The following is a 16,960-nucleotide window of genomic DNA, read 5'->3' on the forward strand; positions in this document are numbered from 1 at the left end:
GACCTGGAAGCCTCAAGTTTCAAAGGGACCGCGACCCAAGGAGGATCACGCAGCGAGGATCCGGCAGAAGCCCGCGCGAATGGGCCCCACCTAGGAGCGGAGTTGGGGCGGGAACCCGGGGCTGGAGACCAGACCTTGGGGCAGGGGTGGGCGGAGCCGGGGGCCAGTCCCGGGGCCTGAGCCTGGGGCTGCGGTGGGCGGGGCCTGAGCCTGGGGCTGTGGTGGGCGGGGCCTCAGGTGGGAGGCGGTGCCTAAGCCTCCGCGGACCTGCGCTCGGGTGAGCCCGGCTGAGCTGCGTCTTCCTTCGGGTCTTGGTGGCAAGAATGGGGCGGGGACTGGGGCACTAGTGCGCCCCAGCAGCTCTGAGTTTCTCTCCTAATTTGGGTAGGAGCTGAGGTTTCCCAAGGGAGACCCCGACACGGGGCCCCTGAGCCCTTCTATTCCAGAGCTACTTTTCTGGGGGTCCTCGCTAGGGCTTGGGGACCAGGACCCCTGTGTGAAAATCTGGGTAAAACTTAGAAGTTTGTGCCTGTGATGTGTTTCTGGGGTGCCCAGACCCAAAAGAGGTAGAAATCAAGTCCTCCTGTCACCAAAGAGACGTAGGTCATGAGTTGTTGAAGGTCATCCAGCTGTGCTCAGGCCTTGACCAGGACTCTTTCCACCAATGCCTGATGGGCCTCCACCCGCAGATCCTGGAGAACCCCGACTTGGAGCACTCACTTGTCCTGCTTGACCTTATGCTCTCACCCATGCTGCTCCTTCCCCAGAAGTTAATAGAGACCCACTTTTCAGCCTGATTCCAATGAGACAGTCATCTGCAGGGCCAGGCGAACCCTCAGGTCACACCATTGTGACAAATTCCCTTTAGGATTGCTTGGGGGCAGGTGTTGGAGCCGGGAACTAATGTGTTACAGGCCCGGCTGTGCAGTTGGTGCACTTGCTTGGTGGGCCTGCAAGCCGGATGACTTGAGGGAGAGCGAGGTTTTCATGGTGGGGAGCTTAGGAAGGGGTGGAAGCAGGAGAAGGCGTCCTTATCTTTTTGCCCTCCCCAGCCATCAGTCCCCCTCCCCCATCCCTGACGGGAACTAGGAGGCCAAAGTCTGCCCCAAGGTCAAAAAAATTGATTGTTTTGCAGGGAGGGGGCAGGAGTGGGACCGTGGAGGGATTGGCAGGGGACGGCACAACCCCTTGTCCTCTAGCTTGGGCTGGGGGTTTCATATCTGGAAGGCTGGACTGAGTCCAGGACAGTGCCCCCACCCCTTCGGGGGGAGAAGAACGCCTTGGGCTCAGGCTGCCTGCCAGGGCTGATAAGGGGCCCTCTTGGGGCTCCCACAAACGGTTTATCACTGTGGGGGGAACGGCCCGCAGGGCTCAGGAGGGGGCATGAGCATGGAGCGACTTTGGGGTCTACTTCAGAGAACGGTAAGACCAAATGGGGTTGGGGGACACTTCAGGCCTTCTCTCCAGGTCCTTCCGCCCCCTCCCAAAGCCCAAGGCTGGTCCCTCCCCTTCCCACCTCCAGCTTGCTCTCTCCCCTCCAGCTTGCCTCTGGGGACCCTTTCCCCTGCCTTGTGCTCCTTTGGCACTCCAGAGTCACTGACAGTTATGGCCAGATCCTAGCCCCCATGCCTCTTTCCCCAGTCTCATGCCCACCGTGCCCCCGCCCCCCGCAGCAAAGGTTGTCCCCACGACCCTCTCAGACCATCTACAAGCGTGTGGAGGGCACCCAGCAGTGGCGCCTGGAGGAGGAAGAGGAAGACGGGGAGGAGGGGGCTGAGTCAGCAGCCCACTTCTGCCCCATGGAGCTGAGGGGCCCCGACCTGGGATCTCGAGCAGGGAGGCAAAACCTTGGACTCTGGGCAGCAACAGGACGAAAGGCTGCCCCCTACCTGGTCCTGACAGCCCTGCTGATCTTCACTGGGGGTGAGAGTCTTCCCACCCCCACCAGGGAAGGGCCTGGGTTGGGGGGATTTACGGAGTCCAGAGCGGGGCGCAAGGGGTGTCTCCATCTTGCCACCCCCCAGCTTTCCTTCTGGGCTACGTGGCCTTCCGCGGGTCCTGCCAGGCATGTGGGGATGACGTGTTGCTGGTCAGCGAGGACGTAAACTATGAGCCGGGCCCAGACTCCCACCAGGGCACATTGTACTGGAGCGACCTCCAGGCCATGTTTCTGCGGTTCCTGGGGGAGGGGCGCCTGGAGGACACCATCAGGTAGGGATCAACCTGCCCCCTGCCCCTGGCCTTGAAAACCCCCATTCACTTGATTGGACTCCGCTCCCTTTCCTCTCCTCCTAGGACCCTGATGTTGGGTCCCCTCTGAGTCCTTCCACTCGCCTCCCTGACCTCCCTGTTCAGTGCTCCTGGGAAGGATGTGTGTTTGGAGCCCAGGGGAGGGGGAGAGTGTTCTGTAGATAAGAGGGCACAGGGCTCTGGGTCTGAACAGCACGCTTGGGAGATTCAGGAGCAGACTGAGTGAGAGCAGAGGGGTTCAGTATCTAGCTAGGAGGCAGGACAGATCCAGAAAAGTTCTGAATGCCACATCACAGAGCATGGATTTTGACCTGGGACTGTGGGGAGCTCTAGGGGCGGGGGGGGGCAGGAGGAGGGGACGGGGAGCTCTGAGGAGGGATATTTAAAGGAATCAGAAAAAAAAAAAAAAAACAAGAAACAAAAAACGAGAAAGCAAATGCATTCGAGAGCACAGACTGTCCCCCTCCATCTACATTACGGGGGAGAGATGCCACCCAGACGCAGACCACACGGAGCAGAGCACCAGCCGGTTGGGGTTTCTCTTGTTTTGCTGAGGTCACTTTCCACATTGGGAAGGAGCTGCCCAGGCAGGTCCAGAGAAGAGGTAGGGCCACCAGGAAGCACTGTCTTGGGTCAGGAATAGCATTTCAGTGGATTCTCCTGGGGTTTCTAAGTAGAAACTCATACAAGCTATAGACAGTGAGAGATACATAGTTTCTTTCTCAATGGTTATGCTCTTTCTTTGTCTTTACTTTATCGCATTAGAGAGGACATGAATTTAGGTAATGATGACAGGAGATAGGCCTGTCTCCTGACTTGCATAGAAATTAAAAAAAAAATTTTTTTTTAAAGATTTTATTTATTTAGGGGTGCCTGGGTGGCTCAGTGGGTTAAAGCCTCTGCCTTTCGCTCAGGTCATGATCCCAGGGTCCTGGGATCGAGCCCTGCATCGGGCTCTCTGCTTGGCAGGGAGCCTGCTTCCTCCTCTCTCTCTCTCTGCCTGCCTCTCTCCCTACTTGTGATCTCTATCTGTCAAATAAATAAATAAAATCTTTAAAAAAAAAAGATTTTATTTATTTATTTGACAGAGATCACAAGTAGTCAGAGAGGCAGGCAGGCGGGGTGGGGGGCGGTGGGGCGGTGGAAAGCAGGCTCCCTGATGAGCAGAGAGCCCCATGCGATGCGGGGCGCTCCATCACAGGACCCTGAGATCATGACCTGAGCCGGTGACAGAGGCTTTAACCCACTGAGCTACGCAGGTGCCCCTGCATAGGAATGTTTTTAGACAACTTTGTTATTGAGTGTGAAGTTTGCTGTAGACTCAGGATAGCTTTTTAAAAACAAATCAAAGAAGTTTCCTTCTACTCCTAGCTTTCTTCTCCTTTTCCTTCCTCCTCCTCTCCGTCCTCCTCCTCCTCCTCTTTCTTCTTCTTCTTCATGATCAGGAAAGGAAGGACAGGTTAGGATTTTTTTTTTAAAGATTTTATTTATTTATTTGACAGGTAGAGATCGCAAGTAAGCAGAGAGGCAGGCAGAGAGAGAGGGGGAAGCAGGCTCCCAGCTGAGCAGAGAGCCCAACGAAGGGCTCGATCCCAGGGTCCTGGATCATGACCCAAGCTGAAGGCAGAGACTTTATTTTATTTTTTAATATTTTATCTATTTGACAGAGAGAAATCAAAACTAGGCAGAGAGGCAAGCAGAGAGAGAGGAGGAAGCAGGCTCCCCGCGGAGCAGAGAGCCTGATGTGGGGCTCGATCCCGGGACCCTGGGATCATGACCTGAGCCGAAGGCAGAGGCTTTAACCCACTGAGCCACCCAGGTGCCCCAAGGCAGAGACTTTAACCCACTGAGCCACCCAGGCGCCCCAAGGCAGAGACTTTAACCCACTGAGCCACCCAGGTGCCCCTGGATTTTTTTTTTTTTCAAATATTTTTCCAGCATGTACTGAAATGATCATCTGATTTTTCTGCTTCAATTTATGTCTGTATGTTTTTAGTGTATGTTTCTGTCGTAATTGGTATTGATTGATTTTTCTCGTCTTCATGGGATCAGTGTGAGACTTGATGGAAGTGTATTACTACTCTTTGGATACACTGGACCCACCTGGCTCAAAGACCTTGCGTCTGTGCCATCAGCAACATGCGGGCCTCCTTATTCTCTTGAGCAAGAGTCGGTCGTCTGGGTGAGGCTGAGCAGGCGGATGGTTTGTCAGGTCCCACGGGCAGGTGTGGCACCGGGAATGCCATCAGAGGGCAGGGAGGCAAGAGGGGGATGGTGAGGGGGGCGAGCAGTGAAGTGATCCACCATTCCAGGGTGGATGGAGAAGGAACAGGATAGTCTGGAGCACTCAGTGGGGTTGAAAAGCAGGCGTAGTGGGGGGGGGGGGCGGGGGTCAAGAAGCAAGCCGGAACCTGGAAAGATGGAGTCAGAGAGTGGGATATCGGAACTTGTAAGATTTATCTGATCTCCCGTGTTCTATTTATCTGCATGTGTCCAGCACCTAGCACAGGGCTTGGCATTTCAGCTGGTGTTCAGTTAATCCCAGTGGGTAAAGATTCGGGAGGTGGAATTCTGAGTAACCACAAGCCCGATGTGGGTGTGGCAAGGGAAGTGAGCGGCCAGACTCAGTGGCCGCTCAATGAATGATGAGATCATTCATTCATTTGTCCACCAAATGTCTTTGAGCCCCTACTATGTGGCAGGTGCTCGGCTAAGTAGGTGGGGGCAGTGGAGGAGAGAACAAAAGTCTGGGTCATGTCCTTATGAAGCTTACAGCCTATGGGGGAAAATCAGTACTGAACTAATAATCACTTTCATGACATGAATGTATTACCACGGTCACTGTTTTCGAAGGAAAAGTAAAGGGTGTGGGGAATGACTATAACCAGGGGGACCCGACTTAGATTGGGGGCCTGGGAAGGCTTCCTGGAGGAGGTGATGAGCTGAAGCCTGAGGATGAGTCAATCACTGGGCAAAGAGAAGACAGAAAAGCATTTCAGTCAGAGAAGAGTAGGTGCAAAGGGGCTGGGGTGGGAAATGGTGGCTTCTTGGAGAAAGTGAAGGAAGGTCCATGTGGTTGTCTGAAGGAGAGCAGAGGGGTCCGGTGTCCAGGCAAGCGGTGGGACAGACCCAGAAAAGTCTTGAAGGCCCCATCATAGACCTTGGATTTTTGCCCTGTGGCCTCAGGGACCTGCGGTGTCAGGGTGGATATAGCTCAGGCCATAAAAAGCCTTAATGGCTACCCAAACTGCTTTGGATTTTATTCTAAGAGAAAAGAGAAATGAAGACTTTTTTTTTTTTTTAAGATTTTATTTATCTGAGAGGGAGAGAGCAAGAGAGAGAGAGAACAGTAGCAGTGGGGAGGGGCAGAGGGAGAGGAAGAAGCAGGCATCCCACTGAGCAGGGAGCCCAACCCTGGGCTGGATCCTAGGACGCTGGGATCATGACCCAAGCCGGAGGCAGACGCTTAACGGACTGAGCCACCCAGGTGTCCCAGAAATGAAGACTTTAAAACAATAGAATATCATGGTCAGATGGGAGGGGGAGGTTTTTTTGTTTTTTTAAGGTGAGTGCCAAGAACAGTTTATGATACTCCTGACACCGTGGTTCAGTGTCTCTGTGAAGGGCTTTTTTTTGGTTTGGTTTGGTTTTTTTTAAAGATTTTATTATTTTTATTTTTTAAGGATTTTATTTATTTATTTGACAGAGATCCAAGTAGGCAGAGAGGCAGGCAGAGAAAGGAGGAAACAGGCTCCCCGCTGAGCAGAGAGCCTGATGCGGGACTCGATCCCAGGACCCTGAGATCATGACCTGAGCCAAAGGCAGAAGCTTTAACCCACTGAGCCACCCAGGTGCCCCTAAAGATTTTATTTTCAAGTAATCTACACACAACGTGGGGCTCAACTTAATAACCCTGAGATCAGGAGTCCCATGCCCACCGACTGAGCCAGCCAGGTGCCCCAGTGAAGGGCTTTTTAAATTTCCCTCCCTAGCCCGTAGCCCTTTCCCATCCCCTCCCCCAGAAGAAATTCACCTTTTTTTTTTTTTAAGGTTTTATTTTATTTGACAGAGATCACAAGTGGGCAGAGAAGGGAGGGGGACTCCCTGCTGAGCAGAGAGCCCGATTTGGGGCTCGATCCCAGGACCCTGAGATCATGACCTGTGCCAAAGGCAGATGCTTAACCCACTAAGTCACCCAGGTTCCCCTAGAAGCACCTCATCTGATGTTTGCTGTGTGTCTTTAAATTCACACAAGGCCTTGCCATACATGTAATGTTTTATGGGCATGTGTAGATTTTTCAAAACGTAAATGTTTGCCTAAAATCCTGTATGTTCATTATTTTAATAGTTAACCCATATGGAGAAATACAAAGAGGAAAGTAAAAAAAAAAAAAAAAAAATCAGGGGCACCTGGGTGGCTCAGTGGGTTAAAGCCTCTGCTTTTGGCTAGGCTCGCTGCTCAGCAGGGAGCCTGCTTCCCCCTCTCTCTCTGCCTGCCTCTTTGCCTACTTGTGATCTCTCTCTGTGTCAAATAAATAAATAAAATCTGAAAAAAAAAATCATTCCAAGAGGCACTGCTTGGATATAGCTATCTCTGGTGTGTGTTTTTAATTTTGATAAACTTTTTTTTTTTTTAACTTAACACGGTGTTGTCAAGGTCTCTCCATATCGCAGCGTGCACATCAAATGTACTGTTAGGCACAGGAATGCACACTGTGCTCCACGTATTTTACAGATGCACTGACATACGCTCACTCTTTCTTTCATTTTTTAAGATTTTATTTATTTGAGAAAGAGAGAGAAGAGGGAGAGCATGAGCAGGGGGAGGGGAAGAGGGAGAGGGAGGAGCAGACTTCCTACTGAGCAGGGAGCCTGAGGAGGGGCTCAATCCCAGAACCCCAGGACCCCAGACCCCTGGGGTCATGACCTGAGCCAAAGCAGACACTTAACGGACTGAGCCAGCCAGGTGCCCCTGACAGATGCAGTTCCAAACAAATGCTTGAGCTCCTGGATTGGGATGGGAGGAGGCAGCAGGAAGGGTACCGGGAAAGCCCCAGTGACCACGAGTCCTGGGGTGCAGGGGTCCTCTTGAGAGCTGAGGGGTGGAGGCTGGGACTAAGGCACATCTTGCACATGGATTTCGAAGTGGCAACATGGAGGGGACCGTGTGTGGAGAGGAAAAGCTAAGCCAGATGGCCAAAGTCCTTGATGAAAGCAGACAAGGGACGAATTGGCTGGAAGAAGGGCAGAAGAGGGGAAAGCTGGGTGGCAAAGGCTTCAAAGGAGGTTTACCGGATCCAGCAGTGGAGCGGGGAGCTTGCTTCTGCTCCAAGCCCAGGTGGTTTAAGAACCCGAGTTCTCTCCTAAGCTCAAGAGCCCCATGGGAGACCTAGCCTCTCAAGGGACAGCTTGGGTTTCTGCCAAAGCAACAGGTAGAGGGGTATTCGATGAGGATGCTGAGGAGGGAGGAAGGAGTCTGCCTTGGAGCGGGCACAGTTCAAGTCCAATGGCAGGGAGGCCATGGGGGGGGGGGGCGGGCAGCCTGCGGCGGGAGTGATGGAAGAACAGGGGACAACAGGCTCACTTAGGTGGTGACAATGGACGAAGACAAGGGACCCGCTATCCTATCAGGAACCATAGTATCAGATGTCTCCGTGTGGTGCCGCTGGAGGACGGGGGAGACGGAGGACCGCCCCTGCCCACTTAGTCCTTTAAAAGAAAAGCATTTTCATGGGTGACCAGTGTGCATGTGTGTGTATGTGTGTGTGCACGTGTGTCGGGGGGGGTAGTAGATTGGTGAGTTTGACCTGGGCAAGGAAGAACCTAAGGGATGGTGGGCAGGATAGCACGCTATCGGATGCTAAGGCTTTAAGCAGAAGGACCTTCGAGTGACCTTCGAGATAACCCAGGTGGCGACCAGATGGATGGTGATGGCCCCGGTCAGGGAGAGACTTAGGAGCCCCTTGCCGCTCAGAGCCCAGGGCGACCCCACGTCTCTGGCATCATTCCCTCCTCCCGCCCTCTCCTCCAGGCGTCCAGAAGTCCCTCTCCCCTTCCGCGCCCCAATCCCACCTCTTCCCGCTCAGGCAAACCAGCCTTCGGAAAAGGATGGCTGGCTCGGCAGGGATGGCCGCTCTGGCTCAGGACATCCGGGGGGCGCTCTCGAGCCAAAAGCTGGACCACGTGTGGATGGACACGCACTACGTGGGGCTGCAGTTTCCCGACCCGTGAGTGCGCGGGGGGCGCGCGGGGGGGGCGCGCGGGGGGCGCGCGGGGGGCGCGCGGGGGGCGCGCGGGGGGCCACGGAGACGCTCACCACCTCTGCTCTTCAGTGCTCATCCCAATACCCTGCACTGGGTCGGTGCGGCTGACGAGCTCGGGGAGCCCCTGCCGCTGGAGGACCACGACGTCTACTGTCCCTACAGCGCCACGGGCAACGCCACGGTGAGCGCCCCCTGTCCCGCCCCCAAGTCGGGAACAGCGCTCACCCTTTCTCGGGTGGCGGAGGAGGGACCCGGAGAGCACGCCTCATCGTCCTCCCCATCTCCAGGGAGAGCTGGTGTACGCCCACTACGGGCGGCCGGAGGACCTGCAGGACCTGCGCGCCCGGGGCGTGGAGCCGGCGGGGCGCCTCCTGCTGGTGCGCTTGGGGGAGATCAGCTTTGCCCAGAAGGTGAGGGTCCCTGCATGGGGGAGTGGCGTGGAACCGGGAAAATGTGGGGCTGGGGAACAGGATGGCGGGTGGATGGGAAGCGTCTAGGAGGCTGTCGGAGAGAGAAAAGGGAGAACCAAGTGGGTCGTAAGAAAATGTTGGCAGGAAATGTTGGGATGGGGAACAAACACGGAGGAATGCAGAGGACAGTGGGACAGTGCCAAGGCACTGGGAGAAGGAGGGAAGATGAGGGTCAGGTGGTGCCCACAGGCACTCTGTGGTTCCATGAGAGCGGAGCGGAGAACACGCTACTTCCCTTTTCCTTGCTTCTCCTGCCCTTACAACTGGGTACCCTCCGGGAGAAGGAGTCCGTTAGCCATTCCCCTTCCCCAGGTGGCCAGTGCCCAGGACTTCGGGGCCGGAGGAGTGCTCATATACCCGGATCCGGCAGACTTCTCCCAGGACCCACACAAGCTCGGCCTGTCCAGCCACAGGGCTGTGTATGGACATGTGAGTGGATTCTTGGGGTCCCCAGAACTGGACCTCCTTGTCTGGGATGAGGCTGGTAGGCTACTCCTGGGAGCCCAGCTCACAGCTTCGATGTGGACACCCCTTTCCTCACAGGTGCACCTGGGAACTGGGGACCCCTACACGCCTGGCTTCCCTTCCTTTAATCAAACCCAGTTCCCTCCAGTCCAGTCCTCCGGCCTCCCTAAAATACCCGCCCAGCCCATCAGTGCGGACATTGCCTCCGTCCTGCTAAGGTGACGGGGCTGTGGGGGCCGGGAGGGGAGGAGGAAGGGAGACGTAGCTAGTCTGTAAGGTGCTTTTGGGTGAAGTAGGAAAAGGTCGATCTTCTGGGTGGGCCCAGCCTCGGTTTGAGCAGGACACAACCTGCACCGTCGTCCAGGGCAGCAGGCAGAATGCAGACGTCGAGCTGGAGCCGGAAGCGGGGAGGGAAAGCGCAAAGAGGGAGCTCTGGGCTCTTCTATAGCCTGGCCCTCTGTGCCGCTTCTGACCCTTTTTGCCCTACCTCTCTCCAGGAAGCTCCAAGGCCCTGTGGCCCCCCAGGAATGGCAGGGGCGCCTCCCAGTCTCCCCTTATCGCCTGGGCCCTGGGCCAGGCTTGCGTCTGGGCGTCAACAACCACAGGGTCTCTACCCCCATCAGCAACATCTTTGGCTGCATCGAGGGCCGCTCCGAGCCAGGTGTGCCGGCTTGCTCAGCATCACCCACAGCCAGCAGGAGGGGAGCCGCCACTCACGAACCCTGGCTAGAGCTGGGGATGGGGCAGCTGGCCCCAGGGGCATGGGCAAGAGTGGTGCTCAGTGGAGGGGGCGGCAGGGCTGAGCAGGGAGGGAGGCTGGCGAGTTGAGGCTGATCTGGGACTGAGTGGGGTGGCCAAGAGTAGATCCCGTGGTCAAATCTGTCCAGAAACGGGATGGGCAGCTTGGCGCAGTAGTGAGTTCTCTAGCACGGGAAGGGAGCAAGCATGAGTTGGGTGATCTTACAGCATGAACGGGACTTCCCGTGAGATAGATGAACCTTTCAAACCTAACTAGATGTGGAGAGCAATGGGCAATCAAAGTGGGTTTTTGAGCCGAAGAGTGTGGTACCGACAAGCACTGATGGAGAGACACGGGGTGGGGGGTGGGGGCGTGCGGCGGCTCAGAGGAGAATGTGGGAGCAGGCGTGGGGGTGGATTAGAGAGAGGCGTGAAAGAGGAAAACTGTCAGGACTTACGCAGGACATGGCCGGCCAGGGAGGTGATGGAGTCCAGCATGAGGCCAGGCACCTGCTGAGGGAGCAGGCCATCCAGGCAGGGCCGAGGGGAGGAGGACCACTCTCCTTGGGGACAGCAAGGATCGCAGGGCTGGGAGGTGGAGAGTGGTGGGGGGCGGGGCTGGGAAAGAGTGAGGCCCCGTGAGCACGCACCCTCCCGGGTAGTCTCTGGGTTCTCCCAGTGTAAGGACGTGGACCCCAAGTCTCCCCTCCTACAGATCACTATGTTGTCATCGGGGCCCAGAGGGATGCGTGGGGCCCAGGTGCGGCCAAGTCCGCCGTGGGGACGGCCATCCTGCTGGAGCTGGTGCGGACCTTTTCCTCCATGGTGAGCAATGGTAAGGTCAGGGCCTGGGCCGGGCAGCTGGGGCTGTGGCCCGAGCCAGCACAGGGCAGAGAGGCAGGCAGGCACAGGCTAGAGGGTGGCCAGGCAGACTTGGGCTCCAAACCTGGCTTCCTCACGTCCCAGCTGCACGGCCCCGGGCAAGTCGCTTCTCCTGTTTCCTCTTGTGAACAGGAGAGTAGAGTTAGCCCTTGAGCAATGCCAGGGTCAGGGGCGCTGACTCCGCTCAGCTGAAAATCTGCATGTAAGTGGACCCAAGCGGTTCAAACCCAAATTCAAGGGGCAGCTGTAGTAATGGTCCTTGGTCTGAGTGAAGCATTAGGCAGAGACTCCAGAGGAAAGCTAGCTCCATCACTGTGATAGTGGAGTCCGGGCAGGCCAGGTGAGGTGGGCTGGGCTGGGGGCTAGGTGAGAGGGACAGAGAGACCCCAGGGCCGCAGGACAGAAGAAGACAAAGGTGGGTCTCTGATGGCCTCCGGCGGAGCCCGTCCTCCTGACCCGCTCTGCTTCCAGGCTTCCAGCCCCGCCGGAGTCTGCTGTTCATCAGCTGGGACGGAGGGGACTTTGGGAGTGTGGGCTCCACGGAGTGGCTGGAGGTAATGTGGGGTCCAGGCAGGGGGTCAGGCAGTGGGGAGGAGGGGGGGTTAAACTCCATGTCTCTCACCCACAGGGCTATCTCAGCGTGCTGCACCTCAAAGCTGTGGTCTACGTGAGCTTGGACAACGCAGTGCTGGGTAAGTGGGGACGGGGAGCCCTGGGGTCGCTCTGCTGCACGCTGGCCGCGGGGCGCAGCCTGGAGCCTGGCATCCCTTGTCCCTCTCTGCAGGCGATGACAAGTTCCATGCCAAGACCAGCCCCCTTCTGATCAGCCTCATAGAGAACATTCTGAAGCAGGCAAGAGCCTGGCGGGGAGCAGGGGACGAAGGGAAGCTGGTGGCAGCCAGCGCCTGACCCGTGCCCCGTGTCCTGCTCCCCCAGGTGGACTCCCCTAACCGCAGTGGGCAGACCCTCTTTGAGCAGGTGACCTTCAACAGTCCCAGCTGGGACGCCGAAGTGTAAGTTGGGGCCAGGAGGGCGGGAGGACAGCTGTTGGGGGAGCCGAAGCCACAAGCCCTCCAACCTGCCCGCTCCCTCCAACCTGCCCGCTCCCAGGATCCGGCCGCTGCCCATGGACAGCAGTGCCTATTCCTTCACGGCCTTTGCGGGGGTCCCTGCCGTCGAGTTCTCCTTCATGGAGGTGAGACTTCCTGGCCCTGCCCCGGAGCAGCAGCCCCCCAGCCTCTGTGCCCCATGCCCCTGCGCCAGCCCGCGCCCTGTCCCTGCAGGATGGCCAGGCGTACCCGTTCCTGCACACGAAGGATGACACGTACGAGAACCTGCACACGATGCTGCGAGGCCGCCTGCCCGCCGTGGCCCAGGCTGTGGCCCAGCTTGCCGGGCAGCTCCTCATCCGGCTCAGCCACGATCACCTGCTGCCTCTGGACTTCGGCCGCTACGGGGACGTGGTCCTCAGGCACATGGGCAGCCTCAACGAGTTCTCTGGGGACCTGAAGGTCCAAGATACCAACCCTGCTCCTGGCTTCTGGGGGTGGGGTGGGGGGCGCTATATCCCGTTAAAGCGTTGCCCCTGCTCCTCACAGTCCTTAGGGTCTAGTCCCCTCAGGCAGCCCAGCCCCTTGACTCCTGCCCTAGGACCCAGCTGGTACCCTCCCAACCACCCAGGTCTTCCTCCTTCTCCCAGTATCCCCTCCTCCTGCCAGCCCTGGGGTCCCAGCCTAGGCCGGGGTCCTGGCCCCCGTGTCTGGCCCCAGCCTGCATGTCCACCCTCAGGCCCGCGGGCTGACCCTCCAGTGGGTGTACTCGGCGCGGGGGGACTACATCCGGGCGGCGGAGAAGCTGCGAAAGGAGATCTACAGCTCGGAGGAGAGCGATGAGCGGCTGATGCGCATGTACAACGTGCGGATCATGAGGGTGAGGCCCCGCCCCCCCGCCCCCCCGCCGCGCCCCCTACCACCCCTACCTCCCTTCCCTCCCCGCAGGGCCAGCCCAGCGCTTTGCACTGTACGCTCTGGTCGGCTGTCTCTGCTTTTACTCCGTCCCTATCCTTTGGCTCCCGGTCCTGGACTCCGAGCTCACAGACCAGCCAAAAAGTGATAAAGCAGGGAGGACTGGCTGCTTGGCCAATGGTTGGCAGACCACGTGGCAGAACTGGGATGCCCCCCCCCACACACACACACGGCCCTCCACTGCCTCCTCACCCCTCTGGAGGGAAAAAGCACGGACACGATTGTCCAAGGTACAGGAGGCACAAGCTTCAGGCCCAGGAGAGGCAAATGCTTAACAAATTCAGAGCAAGGAGAGCTCCCTTCCTTCTGGTAATAAGGTGGGTGAAACCCAGAGAAGCTGCCTGGGGGAGGTGTCAGGTAAAGTTATACAAGACCTTAGTCCTTGGCCCATTCCTCCTGCTTAGTTTTGAATACCTTGCAACCCACACAACATCTCCTGTTCCATCCCCTCTGCTTCCTTCCGTTTCTTTAGCCCAAGAACTCAGTCTGGCCACCCACTGATTTTGGAAAATGGGATAAGTAGGGGCTGTGGGCATGGGGAAAAGTCTACAGGGCGAAATTAGAAACTGGAGTGTCCTCTGTGAGTGTAGGGTAGACGGACCCGACAGTGGTTTTGGAACATGTCTGGCCCCCCCTTTTTTTTCCTCCTTGAGTCCCTGCCTGTTTTCCTTGGCATCACTCATTCCTTCTTTCTGTTTACAAAGCCACCCCTCTTGCTCCTTTCTCCTGACCCTCCTCATTCTCCTCTCTCTGCAGTTTCCTCTTCCTCCCCACTTCCTGACCTCTCCACCTCTCCTCCCCTTTGTCCGCTCCACTAAGACACCAGTGATTCTGCAGGTGAGACAAGAGATTGGGTCTGGTTCATTCTCATTTGCAGATCTTGTTCTAACCCTTGCTGTCCCAGACTCCAGGAACACAAAATGATACTCCCCTCGCCCGACCCCCTAAGTAGCTACATGCCCCCCATCTGTGTGTAAGGGGCATGATTCAGACTCAGGGCTGGAGAGTAAAAGAATCAGTACTTCAGAACCAGGAGCACAGAGCTGGGCCAGACCCAGGGAAGGTCGTGGCTGTAGACCAGGGGTTGGTAAACGATAGCCCGTGGGCCAAACTTGGCCTGGTGCCTGTTTCTGCAAGTAAAGTTTTATGGAAACACAGCCATGCTCATTGATTTTCGTATTGTCTGTGGCTGCTTGTGTGCTGGCTGCGGTGGCCAAGTTGAGCATTTGCAACAGAAACAACATGGCCTGCGAAACCAGAAATATTTACTATGTGCAGAAAAGGTTTGCCAAGCCCTGCTTTAGACTATGACGTTGGTCTTGAAGAATGGACAGAACTTGGGTCAGTGCAAAGAAAAGACATTTCGGAGTGGAGAGGCCCAGAGTAAGGGTGTGGTGGGGACATAGGCCTGGCTGTCCTTGGGAGCAGCGTGTGGACCAGCAGAGCCAGAACAGAAGGCTGTGGAGAAGCAGGGGGGAGAGGTGCACCAGACAGTGGGATAGAGTTCACCTGTGAGGAGCCCTGAATACCAGGACGAGAAGTTTGGAGTTTTAGGGTCCGGGCATCAAGCAAATTAGGAAGGTGTTCGAGCAGGGAGGTGATGTGTGCGAAGTGGACTTTTAGGAGGGATTTGGCCAGGGCGTAAATGGAGAAGAGGGAATGAAGTTAGCAGAGACCGAGGTCTGGATGAGAGTGGCAGGTGGCGGAAGATGCCACCTGTGGGTGAGGGGACTGGAGTGATGAGAGACATTTGGAAGGAAACTGACAGGGTGTTGAGGGAGGAGGAGGGGGAAAACCGTAGCATAGCTGCCATTTACTGAGGGCTGTGTGTGAGGCCGTGTAAGGTGCCCCCTTACCCCCTGGGGAGGTCCAGAAGGGTGGAGGGCAGGATCACTTGTCAGGTAGGCTTGGCAGTGACCCCACGAGGTCCTGACTGCCCAAGGGCATGGCTGAGCCCTTGGAGTGAAAGATGGGAGACTTGAAAAGATAGGCACTAAGGAGCATAGAGACTACAGTTTTCCTGGGGAGGCACCCACCCGATGGTTATTGAAAAGTTCCCCAAGTGATTCTTTTTTCTTTTTTTTTTTTTTTTTAATTTATTTGAGAGAGAGAGAGAGCATGGGGCGGGGGGGGAGCGGTCAGAGGGAGAAGCAGACTCTCCCCTGAGCAGGGAGCCTGATGCAGGACTCCATTCTGGGACTCCATGATCAAGACCTGGGCCCAAGGTGGTCGCTTAACCAACCGATCCATCCAGGCACTCTCCCCAAGTGATTCTGATATGCAGCCAGGGAGGAAAACTAATGGCGTGTAGGTAAGGAGAACAGAGGGTGTAGGTCGAACCTTGGGTTTGGCCATGGGTGGGAGCAGAAGGAACCAGAGAGGGTGGAAAGAAGGTGGACGAATCGGGCTAGGAGAAAGGCGGTCTCTGGAAAGACGTTATGCAGGGAGGACAGATAGGCAGGCACTTAATTAGGGCTGGACAGTCCTTTTGACCTTTGGCTCTGGGCTGTGGACGTTCGTGGAGGTGAGGGGGAATGTAGACCATCGACTTCTTTGAGGCTTCAGCCGGGTAAATGAATGGGTGAAGAGGGAAGACTGGGGAGACGTGGACGCAGGCTTGGAGGTCCAAGGCTCAGAACCGGATAGAACCCAAAACACAGCCCGAGGACGCATCCTACCCAGCTGCTGGTGACGTCAAGGAATGGCCGCCCCCGATTGGGTAGCCACAGGGAGGTGGGACTTGAAGCAGCTGCAATGTTCGCTAGCCGCGTACTAGGTCCCAAGCTGGGTGGGGAGTTGCCGTTCTGGCTCGCCCTGCCCGCGGAACCCCCACCCCGACCTGATCCCTTTCTGGGCGCAGGTGGAGTTCTACTTCCTGTCGCAGTACGTGTCGCCGGCCGACTCCCCGTTCCGCCACATTTTCCTGGGCCGCGGAGACCACACGCTGGGCGCGCTGCTCGACCACGTGCGGTTGCTGCGCTCGGGCGGCTCTGGAGACCCAGGGGCCGCCGCCTCCAGGGTGGCTCCTGGCCTGGGCTTCCAGGAGAGCCGCTTCCGACGCCAGCTGGCCCTTCTCACCTGGACGCTGCAGGGGGCCGCCAACGCACTTAGCGGGGACGTCTGGAACATCGATAACAACTTCTGAGGTCCACGGTGGGAGGGGGCGAGGGGAGAAGCTGGGCATATGCCTGGAGCTCCTGCTCTCCCGTTAGAGTGATTTCTGGGTGATGGATGTGCCTAGTACCAGCTGTGGTTGCCGACCGATTTCTCATCAGCCCTTCCCGTCTCTGCATGGGGCCCAGCCGAGATGCCAGCGCAGACACCCACCCTCAGGCCCTGCAGTGTAGGACCAGGTGAGCTGTGCCTTCCGCCATGGGCCGGCCACACTGTCAGCTAATCTGAGAGCATCCGCGTGCTCATCGCACAGCCCCTTCCCCTTCAGGAAAGGGGTTCCCCCACACCTAGTGATGCCTCTAGAAGGTTTCCTAGGCCCTGGGACGGGACCAGCCCTCTTGGTGGGAGAATGGTTGGAACCATAGCCTACAGCCCCAGCAGGTGGTCTGTGGCGGGAGGGGCTGGGGTTTGGACCTGAATAAACTAGATGGTGGCATCTGTCTATAAATACTTTTATGCTTCTTCCTTACTCTCACTCCACCCAGTCATCCCTCACTTGAGACAGGGAGGGTTGGGGGCAGAAGGGCCAGAGAAGGTAGAAGTAGGAATGCTCTCTTTCCACGTCTTGGGAGGCCGCAGACTGGGCTCTTTTATGTCCAGGGCAGCTGCATAAATCCTGGGGCTGGTCTTTGGGCTACTTGGTCCTCTTTTGCTTCCAGTATGGCACGACAGGTCCTACCTTGGTTCCAGCGTG

At 57.0% G+C, this 16,960-nt stretch overlaps 1 protein-coding gene across 1 annotated transcript; it reads left to right on the forward strand.

Annotated features, from left to right (window-relative positions):
* The first annotated feature begins 252 nt into the window (after window positions 1-252).
* Window positions 253-16,710, forward strand: TFR2 (transferrin receptor 2). Its single transcript, XM_045994116.1, has 19 exons — window positions 253-277; window positions 1,369-1,422; window positions 1,674-1,923; window positions 2,025-2,211; window positions 8,337-8,477; window positions 8,583-8,694; window positions 8,801-8,923; window positions 9,296-9,412; window positions 9,527-9,666; window positions 9,946-10,109; window positions 10,902-11,021; window positions 11,540-11,622; window positions 11,697-11,760; window positions 11,853-11,920; window positions 12,005-12,081; window positions 12,179-12,263; window positions 12,352-12,579; window positions 12,857-12,997; window positions 15,953-16,710. The coding sequence occupies exons 2-19, from the start codon at window positions 1,384-1,386 to the stop codon at window positions 16,235-16,237; spliced, it is 2,424 nt and encodes an 807-aa protein (XP_045850072.1). The 5' UTR covers window positions 253-277; window positions 1,369-1,383; the 3' UTR covers window positions 16,238-16,710.
* The last annotated feature ends 250 nt before the right edge of the window (window positions 16,711-16,960 follow it).

Source organism: Meles meles, chromosome 21 (genome assembly GCF_922984935.1).
Source record: "Meles meles chromosome 21, mMelMel3.1 paternal haplotype, whole genome shotgun sequence".
Lineage (NCBI taxonomy): Eukaryota > Metazoa > Chordata > Mammalia > Carnivora > Mustelidae > Meles > Meles meles.